We start from the raw sequence: 27,105 nt of genomic DNA on the forward strand, positions 1-27,105 counted from the left end.
ACGTCATCACCTCCTATATCTCGACACAGGAAGGTGTGAAACCATCCGTAATGTCTACTGCAATGCCTCTGGACTTGAAAAACAAAAAACAAAAAAAAACGGACGAAAAAGCTCAAATAGGAGAGTTATAACGCAATGTACCATGAAACACCCCGTATGGTACAAATTGTACCATGAGATCCCCAAAGGGTTAAGACCACAACGTGCAGTTCTTGTTGCCGATTGGTGCTAAATTTGTGGGAATGATCACACACCTTGCATTATAAAGTATAGTCTTATAAAGAAAAAAATATTTTTAGCTGAAAGCTAAAGAGAAGCCAACTTCAATAATTTACTTAGTTTTTTATTATTATTAATGGCAAACTAGTCCATTTCATCACGATAAATCACGTTTGGTACTAAGATGTCTTTTTCTGTCCGTATATATCCTTCACACTTTGCTGGAGACAGAATTGTTCTTTTCCCAAGGAAACAGGATGACAGAAGCTATACAACAGCATGAACTGAAAACAATAGATATTACCAATAGTATTCTAATACTGGATAAATATGTCATTATAGCAAAATATCAATAAGTTATGTCCTTATTATATTGCTTCGGTTCTTATTAACATGAAAATTATAATTTGTAAAAAAAAAAGAAAAAGAAAAAGAATGTGATTGGATCTAGTGTCAAAATACTGCAAGAACTACTAATCCACCACGCTACCCACCTAACAACGTAAACTACTTTTTGCTTGTTCTCTTTTTCTTAACAAATAAATGCTAATATCCATAGCGAACCTCAAGACAGGAGATTTCCTCTTTGTTTCTATATTTCCGTACGACATCTTGGTTACAGAAGCTAATTTATATTTGGCAGACAATCTACACACTAGGTTTTAACCAATAAATGCAACATTTTACTCTACTATCCAGTTCCTTGATCCAAATCCTCGACTTCCCTACTGAATTTCCTCTGCAATCGTGCTCTGCTACTGAAAAAATCCCTAGAAACCATGATTGGCAGTATACACAAAACCGAGCATAAATTTGTTTTTTCTTATATTTTCATTATTTTCATTATTTTATTGTATTTTTTGGAAATATCTGCTTAGATGGATTGCTTTCTATTATCTCTCCATACTAATAGCTGAATTTTACCTATAAACTTAAGGAAAATGGAACATGCAAAAAATCGTGAGTTACAGTATACGCGCAATTTTTATTGCGCATGGGAGTACATGAACTAGAACTGTATCATCCTAGAACAGACAAAAGTGTGAAATGCTTATATTAAAAGGCTGGAATTAATATATATAAGTGCAGTTTTGGTAGCGTGGGAACAAATTAAAAACAATTAAGTATATTTCCTAGGTTTCAGATTATCATCTTGTGTGCCGATGTGTATTATTTTTAAAACATAGTTTTAAAAGTCATACCATTCGCAACATTCCTAAGGAAATTGAAAGAAACACTCCCATGTGCATTTTGTGCTAAAGCGCCTTAAGTTTGTCGTCAGAAATCAGATTCACACACGCAAAAAACAAAATGGGTTACGTGTACAATAAAATTATAGTTAAACGGTATAGTCAAAGTAAATTGCTGCTCCAACTGAGAAAATTTGTGAAACAACCTGGTGCTGTGTTCTAATAATCATAGCGGTTTTGTTGTGAGAATTATAAAATATAGTTAATCATTTTATAGTTGCGTGCACAATGTGTATTGTTCATATTTTGTCCTTTGAACACAACATGAAATGCGAGTGTGCTACTCTGGCAATACTGTGAGTTGAACCAACCAGGCAACCAGGCTGACCTGGCGCGGAAGAGTTTGTTTTTGTTGTATTGGGATGTTGCTTCGACCCTTGACGAAAGGAGTATGGAGGCATTCTTAGAAAGAAATAATCTCAGCACATACATCAAGATATTCAAAGGTAGGGCTTTATTTGTTTTGAGTTTTTAATATATGTTAAAGTAGATGTTATTAAAGAAATGGTCAAGTTATTCAATCTTAACAACTGTTCACTTAGCAAATTACTCGGGTCATCTTAGCAAGTATAATTTTTACGGAAAAAAGAGCATTACTGTCCTTAAACTGTATATCCCGTACTTAGGATCGTGTACGTTTACTTTCGGTAGACCATCCGAAATAATTGTTGGGAAAATATAATTCTTTCACAAATTGGTAATGGTATACAACAGTACCTCATGATGTATGCGCGTGGATACTTCCTACTGTTGCACTACGTATAAAAATGATTTTATTACATTTAGAAGTAGTAAGAAGCATCCACGTGCACGTGACATGCGATATGTGCTTCAAATCCCCCACATATACTCATACACTACGTACAATGGCACATTATTATTCTTCGCATACCATAACACAACGCAAACCGACGTACATTTTATTTTATATTACTCAGTAATTAAATGAAAGTCGCCTTGTTACCTCATTTTCAAGTTCCTATATCCTCAATGAATAATCCTTAAAAGACTGCACTTCGTGAGTCCTCGCTAAATGATGAGGCACTGTCGTATACTATATCCCACAAATTTCCTTCTTATTATAGCCTAAAACATTTGCGTTGGGCGACATGAAAAGCTACTTCGCACAGATAAAATTCAATTGGGCCACCAGAAGTAACTGTTGAAAAATTATACATCTTTTACGATTTGTGTATAAATACGGCTTGCGCGTGTATTGCATAAAAATTACAGTTCCAAAAAACAAACGAGCTTGTGCTACGCGGCCACTAAAAAGCCTAAATGTTTACCCTATGTAACCGAGTCAGGGCAGGCCGAAGCTACGTTCTCAGGGATGAGGCGCGTGAACGATGGTGAATATACATCAGTGGGAAAGGGTAACTAAGGGAGTCATCCTTCGTATGCCCTCCCTTATTTTATCCGTCGTAAAGCCTAAAATACATCTGGGCATGTATTTTCGGTAATTGTTTAGCGATGGGGCCAACACTAACAAAGTTAGAAAACAATATGTACTGCGGGGCTCTAACCCGCCTTCACTTGCTAACGTTACCTCGGAATGAAATGTTATTAACCTAACCTAACCGAATGTGAATAGAATATCGCAAAAATTCGGTTGAAAAGTTGCCCCCGTCCCCAAAACTGAACAATTCCCATACTTTCTTTTAGCAATTCATTCATTTTTTTCGATTCAGTGAATCTATTCCTTTGGTTCGTATATATATATATATATATATATATATATATATATATATATATATATATATATATATATATATATATATATATATATATATAATATATATATATATATATAACTAATCTCTTCTAGTTGTATTGGGGCCGCGGTGGCTGAGTGGTAGAGCGTTCACCTCTGGTGCTTGGGGTCCCGGGTTCGATCCCAGCCTCCGCCAAGTGAACTTTGTGGTGGACAAACACCGCGTGCGTGGGTTTTCTCGGGGTTCTCCCGTTTCCTCCCACTTTCTTCATTTCACGATTTTACTCATCTCTCATCATCACCGTCTCCTTTAGCCTAACCGGCATAAACGTGGGACGTAAAACTTACAGATTTCATTTCAATTCCGCTCCACATTCCTTGCTATACATGTCAATCTTACGCAACGTTTAGAACAGAAAATGAAAATGAAATGAAATCTTTGAGTTTTACGTCCCACGCTTATGCCGGTTAGGCTAAAGGAGACGGTGATGATGAGTAATGAATGAAATGCTGGAATAAAGAAAGTGGGAGGAAACGGGAGAACCCCGAGAAAACCCACGCACGCGGTGTTTGTCCACCACAAAGTTCACTTGGCGGAGGCTGGGATCGAACCCGGGACTCTACCACTAAGCCACCGCGCCCCCCAAAGGAGCGCAATTGAATGCAATGTTTGAGATTAAATGAATATTTTTAATAGCTAATGTTATATTTGGTGTTATTTTCTGAGTAATGTCTCTAATTTAGGTGGCATACATGCTTATGCAGCTTGTCCATTTTAAGCACAAAATTCGAAACGATCAAGGCCATCCACAATAGTGCAAGGGTTGCTAGTACCACAATCTTATTTTCTAACACCCGATCCTGGAATCGATTCATTATTTATGATACTTGAGTTGACACTGGTTAAAATTGGATACCTTACACCCCTCGGGTTGGGGAGTATAATCATGAAATAAAAATATCAGAAACGACCAGAAAATAAAACATATATTACTCCAAATAACAAAAATTTGTGTGGCCAGGCTCGTGCACACTCACTAGAGAGTCAGAACTCATGCGCATTGTGGTATCGAGCACCGGGTGGCTCTGGCAGTCTCATTTACAAGATGAATATTACAGGAATTTTTATATTTCAGCACTCGATCGCAGAGCTTGCTACTTAATTTCCTCATACGGAAAACAATTGAACAAAAGTTAAGCTTCAGAAAACCTATATTTCTGAAATAATTAACCATTTCAAAAGACTGCCAGAGCCATCTTTTCCTCGATTATTGCGATCTCTTGCTAACTCGCGTATACGTTTAGCTGTTGACGTTACATCTCTGTCTTGTTATTTTCAATTTGATACTACTATATTTAACAACACCAAACTAATATGACGTATACGTCATGCATTATATGACGTATAAAGTGTGCTTTCCTCTATCCTCATTTATACGTATACTCGCCACCGCGGACGCGCCTGCTCCTGTGAACGCACCCGATAATAATTAAAGGGATGGTAAGGATAATGATCGCGTAAGTTCAGACTCTCTAGTGAACGTGCACGAGCCTGGCCACACAAATTTGTGTTCATTTGGACTATATGTTTTATCTATTGGTCGATTTTGGTATTTTTACTTCGATTATACCCCTCCCCCGCCCTCAGGGGTGTATGATATCCAAGTTAAGCCAGGGTCAACACAAACATTATAAATAATAAAAATCGGTTCGATGGTGGGATGTTAGAAAATAAGTTTGTGGTATTAGTAACCCTTGCAGTTTTCTAGTACGTTTTCAATTTTGTGGATAAGATTGGTTATGCAGTTTGCAATTTTGTACTTTAGTGAGAAGTAAGTAATATGTATGAGAGATGCAGCTGAATTGTATTTATTGTATTTATCTATGTGAGTTTTATGGGTATGTAGTTATGGTCATATATATATATATATATATATATATATATATATATATATATATATATATATATATATGTATGTGTGTGTATGTGTGTGTAATTTATACTGTTGGAGTTTAGGAGAGCTTTTTACCTCAAGCTCATAAAAACTAATGTATTATTTAACTTGTTTTTGCTACAAGAATTCCGATATAATAGTTAGTTTTGAGTTAACTGCTGTATCGGCGGACCAATCTTAGAAATTTTACCAGATGAATTCTAGAATTTATTTTGCTTTATGTGGAAGGGTGATTGAAAGTAAGGTGAGGGGAATAGTTGAAGTTAACAAAATACTTGTTCTTTTTAGTTGTTTTTGATGTTGTAAGGGGCAGTGTCTATTGAGGCGAAATGGACTATTTAGCGGAGAGGTACACTTGTTATGATTATGGGAAAGGCAGTGTGAAAAAGGTGTGTAAATCAGAAGTGTAACATATCGTGTTTGAGTTTTATCAGGTTATACGGAAATAAGGAGTGGAAATTCTTAAAGTTGTGTGATGGGCATAGTATACTTAACAGTCGAACAGTTTATGTGTGGAAACGAATTCAAACCACAGGAAAGAGCAATATCTAACATTTAATTTTGTACTTTTTTGAATCGCATTTAGTCCCCCCCCCTCGCCTATTCTGCACACAAGTCATGCATTGTATGACGTATAGTGTGTGTTTTCCTCTATCCTCATTTATACGTATACTCACCATCGCTGAAGCGCCTGCTCCTGTGTACGCACCCGATCGCTATCGCTGGCGCCCACCTGCCGCAATTCTGCCCAACGCGGTTAGATGACATTCGTGCTTTTAGAGTCCACCTTGCACAAGTTGGTTTGTATGTCATACGTCCACACTGTATTTCGAACAGTAAGCACTACTAAGTAAGCCAGGGTCACAACCTAGTATTTTGGGGGAGATATTGAGTAATAATCTTTTTTTTATTTATTTATTTTCGTGTGGTCTGGCATACAGCAGTAATGCCTTGTGTTTTTATGAGTTTTGTTCTAGAACTTGCTGGAGTTGGAAAATTTCGTTGTTCCTGGTGTAGTATTTCCTTTTATTATTTTAAACATTGAATATCTGAAACATTGATTAATTTAGGACATTAATTATTTACGGACTGCTACAGACTGTTTTACCAAACGGAACATTACAGGTAAAATACGATATTAAATTTTGATGGTGAAAAAATTAAAATGAATATGTACGTTTTTCCTGACAATCAACAGTATGTAAAAGTTAATTTACAGATAATAAATAGGAGTTCATGCGTATACCCACCATCGCTGATATGATTGCTCCCTACGGATGCAGCCCCGCGCTAACCCGCCTGCCTACCACTTTCGCCCTGCTCTGCCCGAGTTAAGTAAAATTCATGCTTTTTATCGGCCACCTAGCATAGGTTGCTTTGTGTTTTCTGACAATTATTTCTGGTAACAGAAAGTGTTTGTTTAGGTATCTGGGGCCTACCTGGACGTAACCAAATCTACTCTAAGTAGGCCAATCGACAACATAGTTTGCGAAAACAGTAATCCTATTTACGTATATTTAATACAGTCGTGTGTAGTAGTAATGGCAAAATTATTATTTTTTGTGCTACAGTTTCGTTTTAGTCACATGGCGATGCTGAAGAAAGTGAAAGCGGCTACCCTGAGGACCCAACGATAAAAATACTCCTCCCCTTTTGGCTTTCAGCCCGCAAATCTGCCTCCGCTTTACATATTTGCCCGTCATTACATTTGAAGTAATTTTTGAAGCACTTTTGAGATACCCAATAAAGTAAACTTGTTCCGCCACTTTGTTTGTACAGCGTTACCTAAAAATATCAATAGGTTAGATTAGATCTGTTTTTCACCTTGTAATCAAGGGGTCCAGGTATCGATTCCCGGTGGGGCCCTATAAATTATCTCATTTGCAAAGCGAGTAGTGATTAGGATGTCAGTTGAAACAGGAAGGCTTTTAGTGTTCATTTAGCACCCATAGCTTCTTAGTGGCTGAACTAACGTGGGAATCAGTGTACGTTTTATCAGGGTTGGCTGGTTTAAACCAAGGTGGTTTAAACCATGGTTTAAACCAAGGTTTAAACAGCTGTTTTTTTCAAAAAAAAACCAACTGGTTTAAACCAAAAAACAAAAAAATGTTCGTAAAAGTGTAAGTGTTTGTAAAATCTTGATGAACACACATTTGTGGGTTACCACGTTTCACTCCCGTATATTATTCGTATTATATTCAGACCTAAATTCCCCATTCATTACTCAAAAAGATTATACTACAAAAGCAACTTTTTTTTTTTTACAAGTTTATAAATGTTTATTTTGTGATTTTTTGTAGTTATTATTATTGTTATGTAATTGTAATCGAAGAAAAATTCTAAATATTGTTTCGTTTCAATGTTTACTATTGATAAAATACATCGAAAATGCCGTACTTTGTGTGTGTGGGGGGGGGGCGTCATACAGACCCCACGAGAGGCATTTAGTGAAATGAGAAGTATCTTTGGTATCTATTTATGTATAAATGAGTCTGAGCCAAAGTGGACTCAAATAATTCGTATCTTTAATCACTTTTCTTACTGATTATTTCTTTAATTTGTACGAATAAAAGTCGTTGTTAACTAACTTGAACTAGATTAGTTCTTCTGTACTCCGTCGTACTTTGAAATTGTTCATATGTAATTAATTCTGTGTAATGGTTTCACTTGTGCAACTGTTTATCTTTTTGTCCTTCTGAAATGACTCTTGACAGTTATATTAAGAAGCATGTAAAGATCAGTACAACGTATTTTTTTTTTTTTTATCAGGATTCCTTCGTGAGTGAGTCGGCAGACGTATCGCATTTGTGGCCAATTAGTCCTGGTTCCGAGTTCAAATGGAGGACAATTTCTCTCGGATGTAACTCGAGAAGCGGTTTTTATTCCGCTTTAAGCTTATGTGACCCCTTCCAGCATAACCCGGTTGTTGCATAATAACATCAAGGCGAAACAAACTTATTTTTGTCCATATATGATATGAATATATAGAGCAAATCATTTAAACCATATAAACCTGGTTTAAACCAAAAAAACCTGGTTTAAACCAAAAAAAACGGTTTTTTTGGTTTTTTTTTAATAAAAACCATGGTTTTTGCCAACCCTGCGTTTTATAGTAGGATCTTATTTTAGTTGCATGGCGGAAAACGATTAGATCATTTGAAATTAACATTTCGACCAGGATATTTATGATGTTACTTTGATTAAAGTGCGTATTCTAAGTGGGAGCTGGAAAGTCAAAATTGGTACGAAAAGTTGACTATCTCACGATCTTTTCAAGCTACGAAGATGAAACTTGAAAGATTAATTGCATATTAAATATAAGTGGACGCGTGTCCCAGTGGTTTTGAGAATTCTCATTTTAAGGGAAAGAAGAGGGCATTTCCTATGATTTCTTCATGTTGATAGCAATGCTGCCTGTTGTTTCTGATCACATCAGAAGGAAACGGTTGAACAATTTGAGATAAATGTATGAACATTTTTTGTGCCCACCGTAAGTCTGTTCTTATCATTACTTTGATTCAAGGGCCAGTTTTAATACCTTAAAAATCATCACTGAATTCGTATTTACAGATGAAGAAATTGACGACGACACGTTCCAACATCTCACTCCGGATCTTATAAAGGAGTTAATCCCAAAGGTGGGTCCACGAATTAGATTTATGAAGAGCTACGAGAAGTATAAGGAGGATATGAAATTACACCAGCCGATATCTTGTTCCACTCCAGTGTCAGAAACAACGGAAAGTAGTAGTTCTTCTGTTAATGAGGTACGAAATTCAGCAGAAATACAGTTAATTAACTAAGTACGTTTTTTAGGGTATTTGTTCGAGCTTCCCCAATTAGTAATAACAGATACTTTATCAATACACTAATTTTAATACAGCGCATTTCCTAAAAGCGAAAATATCTAATTCATTTGTTAATATTCATAACTGTTGGATCACACTGATGACAATCAAGTAAGGTACAATATGTACTCATTTTTGTACTAAGTTTAGCTCCAATCAGTTCATAATTGTTCCTGTAATTTTGTTTTTATTTACAGACTCTCTTGTGTTGCATATCAACTGAAGGGCATTGCAACAACTTTAAAATGGGCCGGAAATTAGTTTTATATGACTGAGGGTTACGGACTTATGACAACTTATGTATATAAAACTGCGGAATTTTTTGTGGGGTTGGGCAATTTTCAAAAATATGTTTAAAAGTAAAAAAAAAAAAAAAAAAAAAAAATGGACTTCTGTCTCACCGTGTACTAAAAGTTAAGTGAATCTGAAAGGTTCAAGCTTAGTGTTGATTTGACATGGAATGACTGCAATATGGATGAGCGTTTGATCTTGTATCTCAGTAGCATCTTCAAGTGAATGTTAAAAGTAGAACTCCGGACACATATCTCAGAAGTGATTATGATAGGATCTACTTTCAGATAAATATTCATAACTTTGAAACTGCATATGATTATACGTGACAGGTTTTGCGACAATTTCTTTTTTCAGGCTGCGCCATTCTGGAAAAAAGCACGTTATTAAAACCCACTAAGCTTTGCACATTATCTTATTGTCGGAACTATATCTGAAATACTGATCTTTATAGGAAGGACAGTATTGCAAATACATGAATTTTAGTATTAGATATCAAGGTGAAATGACTTCCGTGATATTTTTTTCCTGTATATCTCCCTGATTTAAATCAGTCCACAGTGCAACATACTAGTTGTTTGGTTTTTGATCTACTTACCTAAAACTTTTTTTTTCTTTGTGAGCAACATCTTCGGGACGGTGTTCCTTAACATGTTGAAAGGACCATATCTCAGTATGACAGAATTGCCTATAGGCTATTTCTATCTTGTTGGAAGATATTGGTCCATCAGCCACGCATCGTCGTTTAGAAAAAATACCATGCTACAGGTAGACTTTTTGGAAAAATATCATCTTTTTTTGTCATTTGTAAAATACGCCTATCGACATTACGCTTCTAGTTCTACTTGTTTGATAGAGCGATCAATTGGAAGAAAATATTCTCTACAATACGATACGGAGTTGAAGAAAATATTTATCCAACGTGTAGCTATGGTTCAAGATGCTATTTATCCAACGTATAGCTATCTTTCAAGATGCATTCTTTTCGCTTCTCCAAAACTTATTTATGTAGTTATTGTCTTGGTGAGGGCCTTAATTCACTTTGTGACACATAACACTGACCGAGTATTTCTACTGTGAGGAAAGAGTGGATTATTCAGTGGCCTCTTTGTATTCTCGACTTTCTAGTCCAAAAGAATGCTGTGACGACGAAGCTATGGCTAACATGATATATATTTAGATAGACGCATGGCGTTGATTTCTGCGAAATGTTAAGATCAGTTTCTGTGCTACAGGATCTACTTTTTTGTGTGTGTGTATGTTTGTTTGTTTGTTTGTTTTGTAGTGGATTCGTTTTGTTTTTTAGCCTCAATGAAACTATGTCTTTAAACATTATACAATGCGTTTCTTTGTATTGAAGATTGAATTTGTAATAACATTCAAGTCATTATAGGATGCTTCATGCCGAAAATGGTAGATTTTCCGAAAGAAAAAAAAAAAAAGCTTCACGAGATGAAAATACGTTCTAAATTTATTGGTACCAAGAAATTAATTCAAAAACTAACAAACATATTAACGAGTCTTTTTAATGCTAAAATATACAGCTATTATCTCTTTAAAAGATTACACATGTAACTGAAATATCACCAGAAACTGGCATGTATCCTTTGTACAACGAATGAATCTATTTTCAGTAAGTACTGCATATAATTTCAGTTTCAGGTGTGTGACTTTACTGTTATTACCGCTGCTGCTGGTGAAAGCGCTGAAACGTATTTGTACGAAAGTTTAAACTGTGAAGACGTGTTGGATTCAGCGGTTAATAACTCACCGGAGCCACGTAAGTTTAACTTTGATTACAGTTCAACTTCAAACCTACATTGTGCACATGAATGGTATGGTTATGGCAAATTATCATCTCTGTAATAAATTTTAGGGTAAATGGAAGAGTTTGTAACTTTACCGTACTCAAACGATGACCCTTATTAATGAGACAAAAGTAGGTATCTTTAGGCCTCAGAAAAGCTAAATATCTATTATTGAAAGGATTTGATTATCTATGAGAAAGACGTCGCAAAGTATGTATTTCAACCGTTAATGTGAAGTATTGTTGCAGCAGCGGATATGGCCATTGTTGTTGAAATTTTGGCTACTTTAACAACGTTTTACAGCTGTCTGGATCCTATATTTTAAAGCTGCTATAACATACTGTATATATTTCATCGTTTTAGTGGTGAGAGCTTTAAAACTGCATTTCTTTCTTCGATCCACCCTAATAAACGTATTTACATGCTTTCCGGATAGTTTCTTTCCCTGAATGATCGAAACTCGCGATTTACACGGTGACCAGTCAACCAAGAAAACCGGAAAAATCAGGAAATTCTGTTTAGTATCTTTAATTTTGTGAAGATTTGTAATTTTATGTCGTTTCGAAACAGGGTATTTCTGTTTAGATGCAAATATAAGATACTATCTTCCAAAGATAGCCGTTGATTTGTGCTGTTCCTATAACAAAATCACCCTTGTCTCTTGGATTCTGCCCGCAGACATCTATTCAACACTTAATGATTACTATTGATGCGAAGTTTCGTCTTGTAGCTATACCGGTTTGAACTGCATAGTTTGGCATGCACTGTTGTCAGTCAGTCAGTATTCATGGGTTTTATAGTATACTAAAAGGTCATTGAATACTGCATGTGAATTGAGCTAGAGCGAGTGCTAAACAATTTTGTAATAAACACAGTAGCTTCGTTCGCTGGAGACTCAGTATGAACACCGTGCTCGTGGGTTTTCTCGGGGTTCTCCCGTTTCCTCCCACTTTCTTCATTCCACCATTTCATTCATTACTCATCATCACCGTCTCCTTTAGCCTAACCGTCATAAACGTCGGACGTAAAACTTAAAGATTTCATTTCATTTTTCCGTATGAACACCGCTCTGGAATTCGCCCGATACCCCATTTTTCCCCGTTAGGAACTTTTCTCCAAACCACGTTTTAGCTCTATGGGTTTTTTTTCCAGACCCCATGCTTTCTCTCGATTGTTACACCGCCCCTACTCTCTACGAGTAACATTTTTTCTCTAGAATCCAAATTTATTACTTCTTATAAAAGTTATCATTTGAAAGTTTCAGATTGACCTCAGAGATATTGCTAGTGTTATTAATATGAAGTTAAAACCTACGTTCTCAGATGTTTATGAGAGGAAAGGTTTCAAATGGTTAGTACTGCTGTTCAAATCACCTTCTTTTCCCACTGAAGAGGTGCCTGTAAGAAAATAGTGGTGATTTCAGAATTGACTGTGAATAAACAAGGTAAGTTTAAGTGAATAAACAATATTACACGTCACGTGAAAAGTGAATGACTAAACGGGGACCTTTGGCATACCGTGCCGATACATTAACCACTACCCTACTCAGAACAGCCACACACACACACACACGTTCACTCCTGAAGTCTGTGATCTCCACTCAGACTACAATCTTGTACTACGGCCTAGCTCTTGTGCTTGAATAATCCAGTATTCATGTATTGAGAACATCTTTGGTCCAGTCATTCATTTTTTCACTGTTTCTGTGTTATTGAATTCGCACCTACAGATGACGTGGTGCATAAACAAATTGGATTGTTCTCTCCTTTCACGAATGTATAAGTTAATTTTATCGTTTCTAGTGTCACAGGAACAATTTCACATCACCCCTCGTGTTGAGTATGCGCATAAATCCGGCATCTTCATCCAATGGTGAACTAACTGTTATTCCTTATTAAATAATTGGTATAATCGGGTTAAAAGGAATTTAAGTTCCGATAAACCTGAAACAGACATGAAGGATAAAGATGGATAGGATTGCCTATTTTTCCTAGACTGACAAATACATTAAATCAGGGTTCTTAATGGTCAGGGAAAACTCAGTGAAAATGGTGCAGGTGAGGAAACTCAGAGAAAAAGGCTGAAAATCAGGGAAAGTCAGGGATGTCTTATAAAATATATTTTTTTCTAACATTAATTGTCCCCAATTTCAGTTTAGCCAACCATTAATGGTCACAGTATGAGACGTAGCTCAGATTTTTATGGGAGGTAAGTGGAATGCACGATGAGCAGTTGATTACTATTTGTCTCTATAGAATAAATGTTCTCATATATATAAATATTCACCGTTATCTATTCTTTATTTATATGTCAGCGTCATCCGACATACGTCATGAAAAAGTCATGGAATTTCCTATCAAAGGTCAGGGAGAAGTCAGGGAAATAAATTTCTCCAGATCAGTAGGAGCTCTGGAAATAGTATCTACACACAATACGATTTACGTATAGGTTTAAAACCACCTAAAACGCTAGAAAAGCACATCACCCAATTTAAGAGTTATTACACAGATGCCAATGAGAAATATGGTATTTGCGAAATAAAATGCAGTTGCCAAGAGAGTGAAGGAACACATTAGAGATTCGAAAGCGAAAATCCGGTGTCAGGTTTATCGAAACATTTAAAAGAAACGCAGTGCAGGGTAGAAGATTCAAAAATTTTATTTGGAGCCAGAAATGAAGTAGAGAGACTTTTTTGAAATTTTATTTATTCATTTAACGAAACCAAAAGTAAATCTAGACAAGGGATGACTGAGTGACGAATGGGAGGCTGTTATCACAAAATTTTCACAGTATTGGCATTATAATAAAAATAACATGAGTTAGCAAACTTCCAACAGAAATAGAAAAGGCGCACAAACTGACTGCCATATTTCAGTTTGTTTCAAGACCATCTGCAGATAGCTGACGCACTTGACAATGTGTTTTCCACATATCTTGTCCTCTTTGTAAGTCCGTTCCTTTCTGTTCCTTGATGTTTCTGTTCTTTTTCTTCCTGCTTTTAACCTTCATGACCAAGACTCCAGGGGAGAGTTGAAAACTTGGAAATTTAAAACTTCAAGAATTACAGAAACCTGTAAATAGAATACTCTCCAAATTGCTCTTGTCAGTTTGGTTTCCAGAGGTGACCTCTCCATTACTTTCAATACAGATTTCTGACATCCTACGCGACAATCTTTTCGAAATTCAAGAATGTCTTTTTCCGATAGTCTTGGCTTTTCGTAAAACATCTTTCGGTGTATAAGTTAGTCATGTTTACAAACTTAGCTTACTTTACGTTTTCACTTTCCTTGAAATCAATCATAACTAATCGCTGGCTCTTCAAAACGCTATCTTTTACAAAACAACCAGCAGCAGACAATATACTGGCCTGGAGGGAATTGCAATCGGAAAGAGCTAAGCCAGCTTTCGAGGGTGCGGGATCTCAGTGGTCGAGCGTTCACCTCCGGTGCTTAGGATCCCTGCTTCGATCCCAGCTCGCGCCGTGTGGACTTTGTAATGGACAAAAACCGTGCTCATGGGTTTTCTTGGGGTTCTCCCGTTTCCTCCCACTTTCTTCATTTCACTCATTATCACCGTCTCCTTTAGCCTAACCGACATAACCGTGGGTCGTTAAACTTAAATATTCCATTTCATTTATAATTTTCTAAGCCAGCTTTCCCTGAAACTCGCGAAGAAAAGGTTCATCAGTCTTTGGTAATGTTAAAGAACGTAGCTTTGCAACAAGAAGCTTGTCATTTGTGAAATGTCGTACAGTATCAAAACTTCCACATTGTGGTACTTTCTTCTTGCCAGCAGCACTTGTTCTTTGTTCAGCATTATTTCCATGGCCCGAGAAGTAACATCTAAATGTTTATGTTCATGCTAAGCTGGAAATTTGTTTCGGAAACAGAAATTCTGCGAATCTTTTGTAGTTTGTTCGACGAGCTGGAAAATTGTTAAATAAGTTATAAGTGGTTTACAAATAATCATCTACTTTCCAGCCCATTTATTGCATGGGAGCTTAGAAAGCACAATTGATAAAGTGCTTCCCACAACTTCCAATATTAAGAAGGATCAGATCTGAGGTGAACTAGGAAGTACGTTTTGCAGATCACTTAAGGAAAAAGATTTTCTCGAAACCGGGAAAATGTCACGGAATTTTGAAATCACGAAAGAGTGGTTACCCTGACTTAATGTATCATTGTTGGTATCTGTAAATGATTGTTAGGCGTTACTTATGGATATTGAAATTCACATTGTTCTTGCAGTTTAGTTAGGACCCTTCTATGTACTTTTCTTCGTCGCTGTCCCTTCTTAATTGAATGTTCAGACGCCTATTTTTTCATATCTTTGCGTTCTTAACGTCCAGATTCTGAGATATTACATTTTCTTGGGTTACGAATGATATTCTTCGTGTTCCCTCCATCTTGGCAATACTGTTAGATAAGAGTATACGGGAGAATCTCCTTCAGTTTTCTCCACTTTTTCTTTGTAATGGTATGCATGAAGAATTAAGATGGCGTTCATCGTCCAACGTAGCTCCCAAAAACGTGCATCCAAAGGAAAGAAAAAAAATCGTTACTGAAGTTAGAGATCGTCTGTGCTTAACGTATGTCTTCAAATATCAACATCAATTCAATTCCTGCTTTGTATGAAGATATTGCACACGCTGGTTAGATAACATATACTACTCACCAATATACAGGATCCACTTTTAACAATTACATGTTCCTGTAATATAAAGCTTGATCAACAAGCAGCTATCATCATGTTAACACCTGTCTTCTTACTGTCATTAGGCAAGACCCGCCATTTTGTATCAAAAGATTCCTTTATCAATCTTGCATGTAGTATGTGTATGTAAAATACGTAAGTGTACGTTTGTGTAAAATTAGATGTTTTTTAATGATGTTTTTTTTACCTCTGTAATAAAATGTTCTGTGCCATGTACTGTTTTACTTGACCCCATACTGACATACTGTACCTCACATTGCAATTATGAGTGAAGATAGTATACGTTCCTGTACACATATATATGTAGATACATGGATAAAATAACCATTTTCTTTGCAATATGCTTCTAGCAAGAGGAGGAATTAAGACGGCTCAAGCTGTAGTACCGGTCAATGTAATAGGAGAAACCAGTTTCCAGGCACAATGTGTACTACAGAACTTTGTAAGTATTCAGACTGTGACCCACTGCATCATTTTGCGGTGTTACTATAGTTAAATCCTCGTAGGTTGGTCTATGTTCAAATTTAGATAGGACGTGAAAATAAATTTCTTCAACGCGTATTATAAGCATGTAAATTGTATTGAAGTTCAGACATTTGTATATACTATTACCTGATACATATGTAAACTTTATAGTGGTAAAATACTTAAATCTTTTAAACAGCTGTCGACGGAAAGTCTACATTTTAGGCATAAAATTCTAACCACTTTCCTTTCAATTTAAAAGTAATGTCACTCTTACTACTATTACCGCAAAATATGATAATGTATTTTAATACTGCATGAAAGGTATCGTAATATATGGTTTATTCTGTTGGTAGATTTGTTTTTTCCCTGATAGTTCTTATTGCATAGCAGAGGCGATTTATTTTAGAAACAGTTATTTATGTTTCTCCCAAATGATATTGCAGTCAAGTCTTGCTCTTAAGAATGAACCACATTTTATTTGGATATAATCATTTGATTTTATCAGAAGGTAGAATGATCTTTAGAAATGAAAGTATTTCAAAAAGCAGAAATAAAGAATCAGAATTAGGCACAGTTATAAGACGTTAAAGGGTTAGACTTCCTTCTCTGAAACTTTCGACTCTTTAGGTTGCCATTTGTAAGAGCAAGGTGTTTTGAAACTTACTGGCAGAAACATAATCGGGTGATTCTGAAGCTAAGTATTGACAGAGGGAACCGCTTCAAATAATCTTCAAATAATAGTAATATATTTTGGTCAATTTTCGTTTGCCATCACCAATATTTGTGGAACTGATTGTGATAAAATCAATTGCTGCATATCAATAGGATTTCTCAATATAATGCAGATATTGATTTTCGTCATAGAAGTTGTATTTTACTTACAAATTTCCCTTATACTACTGTGCTCAATATTGTATCCTTGAGTTACTGTAAACAATAATGTAATGTTTTCTTGTAGGATCTGTTAACCATTTTGGAAAATTCTTTAGATGGAAGAGAAGTTTTAAGTGAGTACAAGATACATAATTGTTTGAGCTCCAGGACGAGAAATTTACTAACTGAAGTAATCATACGTCACATTGGCGCCGACAAAAGGTTTGTTCAGTAAAATACTTGAATAAAAGAGCAGTATTTTCTGTTTTTGTTTTGTTATACGTAAGATTTATTTATTAAAGTATTTTTAATTGCATTCTTATTGTAGCTCTAAATTTGTTTTATATTTTGATTTGTTTCAAAGTGTGATTGAAGTGTAATCATGATATAGAGCGTGTAGTGACGTGAAAGAGGTTAAGTGGTAATTAAAGTTTTTTGTTTTTTAAGAAAAACCTGAAAGGGCTAACATGTAATATATCTGTGTGGCAAATTAGTAATAACGTAATGACTAACCTTGAAGAATCTTAAATCTTGCGTACAGTGAGTGAGTCAAGTATTCGAAGTAGGATCAGTTCATGTGAAATCATCCAGTCCGTGTTGCTCAAAGTTTAGATTTGCTTGAATTTTTTACAGTTAATGTGGCAGTATATTGAAAATTCAAGACGAGGGTTTTAAACATTCTGAACTCTTGTTTTATTTCTTTCGTGTTTTTTTTTTTTTTTTTTTTTTGTTACTATTTTTAAGTGATGACACGAGCTGTTTTTGGAGAAATTTATGTTCGACGGAAAACTTCATAACTATTATTTTTGGAGATTTCAAAATGATTAAAAGTCCATTCGATTCAGCAAACAATGAACGTAATTCAGATAGAAAAAAAATTTTAGAAACTGTCAAAGTGATCGCTGAGAATTGACTTTCAAAATAGTTGATTTACCGTGGAGGAATAGTAGTTTCGACTTAAATTTCAGTAGAAGAAAGTGATACTCATTTATATATATATATATATATATATATATATATATATATATATATATATATATATATATATATATAATAGATATTCTGTACGACTGTTGTTTGGGTAAATATGAAATCTTTGCAGCTGTTTCTATTTTATATAGAGTAATAACGAGCAAGGGTACGCATTAACACTTTCAGCCCCATGTGTATCTTTTTGATACACAGTGAGGGTTTACTGATGGACCACGTGTATCAAATAGATACACATGGGCTGACGGTGTTCATAGCAAACTGTAGTCTGGTCCCGGGATGAAATTTACTCAAACAGGGTTGGGGCTGAGAGTGTTAAAAAGTATCATACATATGGTCCATGTGTGTTGTAATTCGAAGACTCCTCGTGCCATCACTCTTTACACATCCCACGTTAAAGCCAACGAAAATAAAAAAAACTCCACAACCACCACAAAAAATGTTCTCTTCCTGTTTTTTTGGATGAAGAATGGCCGGTAAATTTGAAGATAGTTAAGAATGTACTTTGTCTCTTTGGCTTAATATCTTTTGCGTGTGTTTTCCAAACTTCTTCACAAGAGGCTTTTGCTTCATTGCTTTTGCACCATCTTGTTTTTAAATGGTAATTCCCAAAGACTTTCTCATGACCGTCAATTCCTGGCACTAAAAGGAATTTTCCTTGATTCAGTCTTACCGATAGAGCACTGTGGGCTTTGTTGTGATACCCTATATTAACATTATTCGGCGCTCTCATTAAAAGAAAATAAAGTGGTTCCGTAACTCCTGTCTCATTCTCACTCACAGCCAGTTTGCGTGATATAGATCCAAATCTTGCGAGGTGCAAGATGCTGAATTAATATCAGCTGAAACATACTACACTGTAAAATACACCTCGATCATTTATATATATCGGAAATGTCACTGTTCATCTGAGTGATCCCGAAAACTATGGATTAGACACTAATATAGGTCATTTTCGATCATTATTATATATAGCTCCCCCTCCTTGCTGCGGCACAGGGGCATCAGAATTGTCACTGTTAATCTCAGCTACTCCTAAAACTATGGATTCGACACTAATATTAGTCATTTTCGATCATTTTTAACCCAACTATCTGGGCTGAACTTGGATTGAAACAGCATCAGAAGTGTCACTGTTTCTCTCATCGACCCTGAAAACTATGGATTCAACACTAATACCGGTCATTTTTGATCATTTTGAAATGTCTCTCCCCCTCCCCTACGCTGCATCGTCAAACTGAATAGCCTAAAGTAATCCCTGCCCCTAAACTCATGTATGTTGAAACTTTGATTGAGATCGGTCGGGTGGTTCAAGAGTAATGAAGTCACAGAGGCAGTTATTTTTATTTCGATTGTGTTTCGTATATCTCCCCCCTCCCCTCCGCTAAGTTGGCTTGTCAAAGTGAAACGATAGAAAACACCCAAGGCCCGACCCTCGTATATGTTGAAAATTTGATCGAGATTGGTTATGTGGTTCAAAAGTTATTAGGTTTTATTAGTTTTTATTTATACGTCCCTCCCCCTCCGCTAGGATCTACCATTAAAGTGAAATTGCAAATATGTTTTCAGATCCGAACCTCATGTATCTTGAAAATTTGATTGAGATCGGTCGGATAATTCAAGAGTTATTAAGTTACAAAAATAGTCACTTTCAGTCTTATATAAATTGATTTTTATATATCTCCCCCTCCTTCTCCACCCCTACGTTTCTCCATCAAATTAAAATCATAAAAACGACCCCAGACCTGAACCTCATCTATGTTGAAAATTTGTTCAAGATCGGTCGAGTGGTTCAGGAGTTATTAAATGTTATTTATTTTTACACCACCTTTCTACCATCAAAGTGAATAGTCTAAAACTAGCCCAGCCTCGAACCTCATCCATGTTATAAATTTGATCGGCATCGGTCGGGCGGTTCAGGAGTTTTAGAGTCACAAACATAATGATTTTCAATTATATATATATATATATATATATATATATATATATATATATATATATATATATATATATATATATATATATGTGTGTGTGTGTGTGTGTGTGAGAGAGAGAGCATTATTTATTTATTTATTTATTTATGATGTTCATGCATGAATCAGTGTCTTCTGGTTTGCTGAAAACACTCGTAACAGTAATATCCACATGGCATATATCGTACAGTTATGATGTGTTTGTATTTTTCATTCCAGAATCACTAGTCAAACGTTTTCAACAATTACTGACTCCATTGTTCAAGTCTTCCCTACAGAAAACAAGGTTAGTACGTTCACATATGGGTCAGTTTCTTTCAAGTAATCCAAGAACTGGTTGCTTGTTGATTCGTAAAATATCTCAAGCTTACTCTACTCTTCGCCTCATAAATTACGAACTTTGGTCATGTTTTTTTATTAAGCGATTTGTCTTTGGCAGCCATATTATTGCACTCGCCTATTTTCACTGTTGAAAGAATTGTCAAAAACATTAATTGCTAAAACAAAACATATTGTCCTAGGACAATGTAACCAAAAGCAGTTTGTTGGTAATTTATTATTGTAAAAGATGACTCTGCTGGTTTTTTTAACTTCTATTCTCATTTTCAAGACAAAATTAAAAGTAAACATAGTAAAATGTACTCACAAGGATGACATCCGAGTACTAGAAACTTAAAAATCTAATACGTAAAGCTGAATCATTCACGTTCTTTTACGTTAGTGATTCACGTTAATTTATGTGATCTTTAGATTTGTAATAAAACAAATAATAAAAATTCATGTGTGAGGCCTTATGGCGTTGGGACCGTCCCAACGACATCTGTTAACGATTGGTGAAACTACATCCGCCTGAGTAACTAGGTGGGGGTCACCCGCTTGCGTCACTGCCCGCCAACAGGCGTATCAGGAACTTTCTAGACTAAGTTGTTATCAAGTCTGTATCTAGGTGCCTCCCCAGTTCGCCGCCTGACGCTGGATGGGCCCTAAAAGTGGTATTCTCCAGCCGGAAATTGAACGCAGGACCACGAGGACACTGGTCGAACACCATAGACGAACCATAGGAGTCCCCTTAATTTTTAATACTCACGTTTCTCTAATCATATTTACCTTTTCCTTTTACGTTTATGCGTGATGTGCAGATTGTCTTGCAGAGTCGAAAGCTCTCATCTAGTGTTTTTAGCTTCGAGAAATTTGGAATTTGGTATCCCTTGGTGAATACATTTTACAATCTTTTGCTTACTGCGCAGATATAGTGAACACAGTTAAATATACTATGTGAACTTTAAGTTAAATTAATTTGTTTTGTTTATTTATCTTTTGTTTTGTTTTGTGAGTCACACCTAATTTTAATTTTCTCTCAAATAGCATACCTACTATGTACCATATAGTGCATTTCAAGGAAAGAAGGTGTTAGCAAGAGGAAAATTATGGGATAAATACAATAATCGAAAGCGACATCTTAGACACAGTGGAGTTCTTCCGATTAAAGGAAAAAAAGATACTACTCCAAGCAGTCCAATTACTCCCGAAGGTAAAGAGTTTGATATAAATGTAGATATGTTAAATTATGAATCCCACAAATATTGTAGAACGTGCGATAGAACGTTCCAGGTGCTTACAAACCGAGTAATCAACCTTTTATACATTTCTCCCATCGTGTCGTCTGTCATTTTTAGAGCCTTGTGAATCAAGAGAAAATCGCCTCGCGAGGTCACGGTTGCATCCATCCGTAGATTTGAACTGTGTTAGTATATCTACAGTTATAGGGTTTCAGGAGCCAGTTCTCATTTTCGTGAGTTATCGGGGTATTATGATAAATTTTCGAATTATAATATTTACATTTAAGTGGATACCTAAGAAAATCAAAATTTAAGTGTTAGTTTAAATAAGTTCTTTATTTAGAGTATCACTTCAGTTCGATCAATATTAAAGCACAGTTACGTGTTCAATGGCAAGTGGTAGAAACAAGATATCTGAATAGTTAGAAGCACGTAGGGCATTACAGAGTACCGGTGTTTTATGGACCTGACTTCGTTGGTGTCTGCGTAACGAAAAAACATTCACAAGAGCGCATTCACTTATGTAGATCGAAAACCAGTCTTCTATTTTCCAAGTTTTTGCAATGTATGAAGTGATCGATAAATATTAGAGAATCTTTAAACGTACAATTAGTTGCTTGATATGGTTATTCATTATTATTAAGTCTTTAGACTATATTGAGTGTTGAATTCCAATGGACAGCAGATTCCTCGAAGCTTAAACTACAAATCAAGAGCTTTCGATTGTACAACACAATCTTCTTCGGTTTAAAGTTAAAAGGAAACTTAAAAAGTATAGATGGTAAACGATGACCGACGTTCAAATCCTAAAAAATCACGTTAGTAAATCAAGCAGTGCGTCAGTGCTTTAGTTTTACTTAATGTGATATTTAGATTTTGAACTATCAGTCGTCTTTTACCGTTTTTACCTTTTAGTCTCCTTTTATTGTTACGACCGAAGAAGACAGTGTTGTTCAATCGAAAACCCCTGATTTCTAACTTACACGTTGAGCAATCTGCTGTCCGTTGGAATTTGGTCTCCAATTGGTGATGACATTTTATATTATTTTCTTCACTGAGCAGATAGTATGTATAATGGATATTATTGATCCATGTACATAATTCACACTACTAATATTCGAAATCCTGATAATTTTAGAGAATGACGAGGAAGACCTTGAGGAATGCATTCTTTGGTTAAAAAATTCCATGGAACCTTGGGAGAAGGTCTGTGAATATTGGAAGAAAACTTCATCCAAACGAGTAGCTGATCTGCGTAACAGCAGTAAACCAGTTGCAGAGTATTTTTCGGAATTTCCAGTTTTAAAACAACCGTTGGGATATACATTGGTAAGTGATAGATATGTAATTAAATCTATGATTAAACTGTATAAAGTTGCATATTTTTTGTATTTCAAAATCATGTATACCGAGTGTGCTGAAGTGGGGTCAGCCCTCAAGAAACTTCTCTCCGGATGCATCCACTTTTAATTGCAAAATAAAACTACTTAGATACATCTGTATGAAGATTATTCACAGCTGGTTAAACAGCCAGCACCGGAAGAAACCGCTTTTACGATTACATCAAGCTTAATACTCCCATTTAAAACATATCTGGTTTTCTGTCTTTCACTGATGTTTCCCACAAGTCTTAGAACACGGATGGTCAAAATATATCATACGTTTAAGTTTAAGTCATAAGTTTAAAATATGGTCAAAATAGGTTTTGAAAGCTAAATAACTTCTTACAATTTTCGAATAAAAGTGATCTTATGTTACTTATTGTTCTTGTTTTAGATCGAAAGTGATTTTACCAAAAGGTTTCCTGATAAGGAAGTGTCTTTATATGCAAAATGGAACACAGAGAGTGAAAAGTTGAAACACATTTTCTTGAAAACCAAGCAAAGTGCACCAGACGCAGCGATCTATGCAAGACTTCTTGAACAGAATGAGTTAGATGTAGGTAAGTAGCACATTCACTCAGCGCATGTTTAACTGTTGTGAACTGTAACAGGAAAGCTCAATTATTATCAGTATTGTAGGGAGTGTTGTTAACAGAAAAAAAAAAAAAAAAACGTTCGTATTTTTTCAGAAATGAACATTTTTTTTTACAAAACAAAACATTGCCTTTCGTTTTTTTCTGAATTTCGTTTTTTTTTAAATAGCCTACGCGCAGCGTTACCAACTATGGATATTAAAGTTTCCCTAAATTTGGAAAAAACTTCGAGAATTTTGTTTATAAATCCGTACTTATATGTCCGAGCGCAAGTCAACTTACGGCAGTCGAACATTGGTCCTTACTGAACAAAAGCGGGTACAGACCGTTCCAGTGGAGTAATTAGGGGGCGCACTAACAATTCGTATTAGGTTCTAACCCTTGATTTTTTTTTTTTTTTTTAGATTTTCTCTACTTTTCTGTTGACCGTAATCTATTTTTTTGTAATTAGAAGCTTTGTTTCTTAAATATCGCCATGATACTTGTAGGCCATATTAGTGGTGTACCAATGTTCATTTTAAGATAGTTTGCGTCTGTCTGGTAGCAGTGTTGCCAGCTATAGAAAAATTTAATTCCCGATTTTAGAGGAAAATTTTGAAAACAAAATCCGTTTTGTCTCCATTGTTTCCTTCCTGTTGGCTACATCGGGACGAACGTACCAGCGTATCAAAGAATCGTTTTTGCTCTATACAACAACAGTATAGGAAGTTTCAATAGAATAATTGGGGGAAGTATAGTTGAGGTTTACAGTAGACCTTGTTCTCTAAGTGGGAAGATAACTCATACTTTTATAGGTAGAATGAGATATTTTTAAATGGCATGCTTACTTTATTAGATACCGTCACGATACTTGTAGGATATATTAGAGGGATGCCAAAGTTTATTTTAAGATAGTTTTTGTGTGTCTGGTAGCAGTGGTGCCAGCTAACAGAAAATTTTATTTTCCGATTTTAGGGAAAAGTTTGGAAAATCTCCCTTTTGTCTTTATTATTTCCCTCTTGCTGGCTACATTGGAAGAAACGTACCACTATCTGAAAGCCTCTTCTTTGACCTAGAGGATGCACCATAAAAGTTTCAATAAGATAATTTATTAGGGAAGCTGTAGCTCCGATATATCTTGATTTTTGCTCCTGAGGCGTAAAAACTGTCGAAATTTCATGTGTATGATGACAGATTTTTTTTCTTTCTCTCCTTGCATCTAAGCCAGCGACTTCAGGTTTTCACTGTACCTTATCAACAGACCAAAAATATTTTTAGGTGATTTGGACCGATGTAGCAACAGTGGTGCTGAATACAAAGAATCTTGAAAATCGGTTAGGGAAGTTTTTGTAAATTTTCACCCTACATTTCCCTCAATATTTCCCTCCCATTGGCAACAGTGCAACGTAACCTACATGAAAAATAGCAACATCCCTTTTCTAACAAACTAGGCCTTAACCAAATCAATCGGATTAATGGTTTTTGAGCAATAACTCACTAACTGAAAATGTAGGGAAACGCCAAAAATGACCTGGGTCCGAAAGGGATAATCAGACAATTTTTTTCGTATAGGTACAAAGAAATGAACGATATGTAAGTTACGAGGGCTTCGACTCAAGTTCTGCTGATTATTTCACGTATCTGCAACATAAATCAATAAATAATAGTTCTCAGAAAAAAAACACATTTGAAAAAAAAATGAAAAAGAACGGCTTTTTATTAAAAAAAAACTTCACAGTAAAAAAACGTTTTTTTACAACACTAATTGTAAGACTCACGTAGTATGTTAAATATAATTAAGTATTTGAGTGTGTGAGTAGTGCAAATAAGTTTCATTTGGTAATACAGGAATGGTTTTCCAGTACTTTATGTGAAGCGAGCAAGTGTTGCGAATTTTTTTTTTTTTTTAAATGATATGTGCCATCCTGGGATCGTTCGTCAGTCAACTTGGCAATATCACACGCCTGCTTTAATACGCTCGCCGAACATATGTACATGATTAAATGTACATTTATATGAAAATCATAATCTACACTAAACAGTTTTAGGTTTAGCTTGACATTTCACTGAACTTCAAAACGAGCTAAATCTCTCTATTGATACGCTTTCTCAGTTCTGAAGAAACGTTATCTTACAAAATATACAAGAACTCTTCTGAACAACATCAGATCAATTTAAAACTTGATATACGTATTAACAATAAACTTCTTTAAAAGCTATCATAGTTTGGTTTCGAACAAATGAGAGTAATTCAAGTTATGAATTGTTGAAGTCAGCCCTCCGTTCCAACTTGTCGAAAACCAGCACTTTGTTTTAACATACGGTAGACATTTAACGAAACCTTAAAACTTGTTCTTTACTTAATTTAACCCAGATTTTTTTTTAGCTTAGCTTAGCTTAGCTTTATGTACTTCTAGGAGTAAACATTTTATTTATATCTAAACTCGTGTGTCTATAGTTTCCTCATGACAGCAAATATGTTATAAATTTCGACGCGACCACATTTTAATACCAGCAATAAATTTTGTAAAAATTAATGATTAAATTGTGGCTATTTTCTGTGAATTAAACAATTAATATGATCGTACTTGAATTGTACATCGTACTTGAATGGATTTAAATGTCAGTCTACTTCTCTTTTCACCCTATAGAAACTGAAAGTACACCGAATGTCAACCTCACTTTTTAGTCACATTCGTATAGTGTAAAATCGTAGTAAAAATGGAAACTACTCATTGGATCTGTATCAAAACTAATCCAACGTATGCGTAGTTAGAAACCAATGCAATTAGGATATGGTATTTGGTATTCAATACATTGTATCCATTAGGTTTCGTAATGTGATATTATTCATGTTATATAGGCATATTCTTTTAAGACGTTACAGTTTAAAGCAATTGTACTAATTACATTTACATTTTTTATACTTACAGGAGCCAGAAATGTAATTCTGCTGCTACTTTTAGGTAGACATTTTCCTCCTGTTACTTCGTCGGTAAAGAGGAAAGATAGCGGAGGATACTGGAAGCCAACAAAGTTAGAAGCGCAGCAGGGATTCCTTTTTCATGTTAAGGTATGTTGCTTTTTAAGTTAAATACCGTATAGTAGAAATAGAGAAGTATATGGATCAAATAAAACCTGAGGAAGAAATAAAATGAAAAAGTGCAAAGGAAGAGTGGATGTTTGCGTCAGATCAATCGAAAGATTGTTTATCCGAGATACATTGTTAAATGATTCAAAAAGGTGGTCTAAATCGAGTAACTGTTTCTTCAAGTTTCATAATAAATTTTCGAAATCCCATAAATATTCAGTTATATATATTCGAATTATATATATATATATATATATATATATATATATATATATATATATATATATATATATATATATATATATATATATATATATTGCTGTAAGTTATATTTCAAATGTTCTGAAAGAAGAAATGCGAAGGTTTAGAGAGAAAGAAATTACTAACACTCATTCTCTC

General features: G+C 35.2%; 1 protein-coding gene across 6 annotated transcripts in view; it reads left to right on the forward strand.

Moving 5' to 3' along the window:
- The first annotated feature begins 1,456 nt into the window (after nucleotides 1-1,456).
- Nucleotides 1,457-27,105, forward strand: part of LOC145688482 (uncharacterized) — a 28,238-nt gene continuing 2,589 nt past the window's right edge. Inside the window, exons 1-10 of one of the 6 annotated variants that reach the window (XM_081762774.1) lie at nucleotides 1,457-1,915; nucleotides 8,709-8,905; nucleotides 10,934-11,057; nucleotides 16,149-16,240; nucleotides 17,225-17,361; nucleotides 20,322-20,388; nucleotides 21,468-21,633; nucleotides 22,800-22,990; nucleotides 23,438-23,603; nucleotides 26,549-26,688. In XM_081762774.1, the coding sequence (XP_081618900.1) occupies nucleotides 1,861-1,915; nucleotides 8,709-8,905; nucleotides 10,934-11,057; nucleotides 16,149-16,240; nucleotides 17,225-17,361; nucleotides 20,322-20,388; nucleotides 21,468-21,633; nucleotides 22,800-22,990; nucleotides 23,438-23,603; nucleotides 26,549-26,688 (1,335 nt within the window). In that variant the 5' untranslated portion in view covers nucleotides 1,457-1,860. Of the gene's footprint in view, nucleotides 1,916-3,823; nucleotides 5,016-5,260; nucleotides 5,383-8,708; nucleotides 8,906-10,933; nucleotides 11,058-12,159; nucleotides 13,294-16,148; nucleotides 16,241-17,224; nucleotides 17,362-20,321; nucleotides 20,389-21,467; nucleotides 21,634-22,799; nucleotides 22,991-23,437; nucleotides 23,604-26,548; nucleotides 26,689-27,105 lie in introns of those variants that run through there. The other 5 variants (XM_081762775.1, XM_081762776.1, XM_081762777.1 and 2 more) reach the window with 5 other exon arrangements.

This window comes from Thermobia domestica, chromosome 6 (assembly GCF_964235325.1).
Source record: "Thermobia domestica chromosome 6, izTheDome1.hap1.1, whole genome shotgun sequence".
In the NCBI taxonomy this organism is placed as follows: Eukaryota; Metazoa; Arthropoda; class Insecta; order Zygentoma; family Lepismatidae; genus Thermobia; species Thermobia domestica.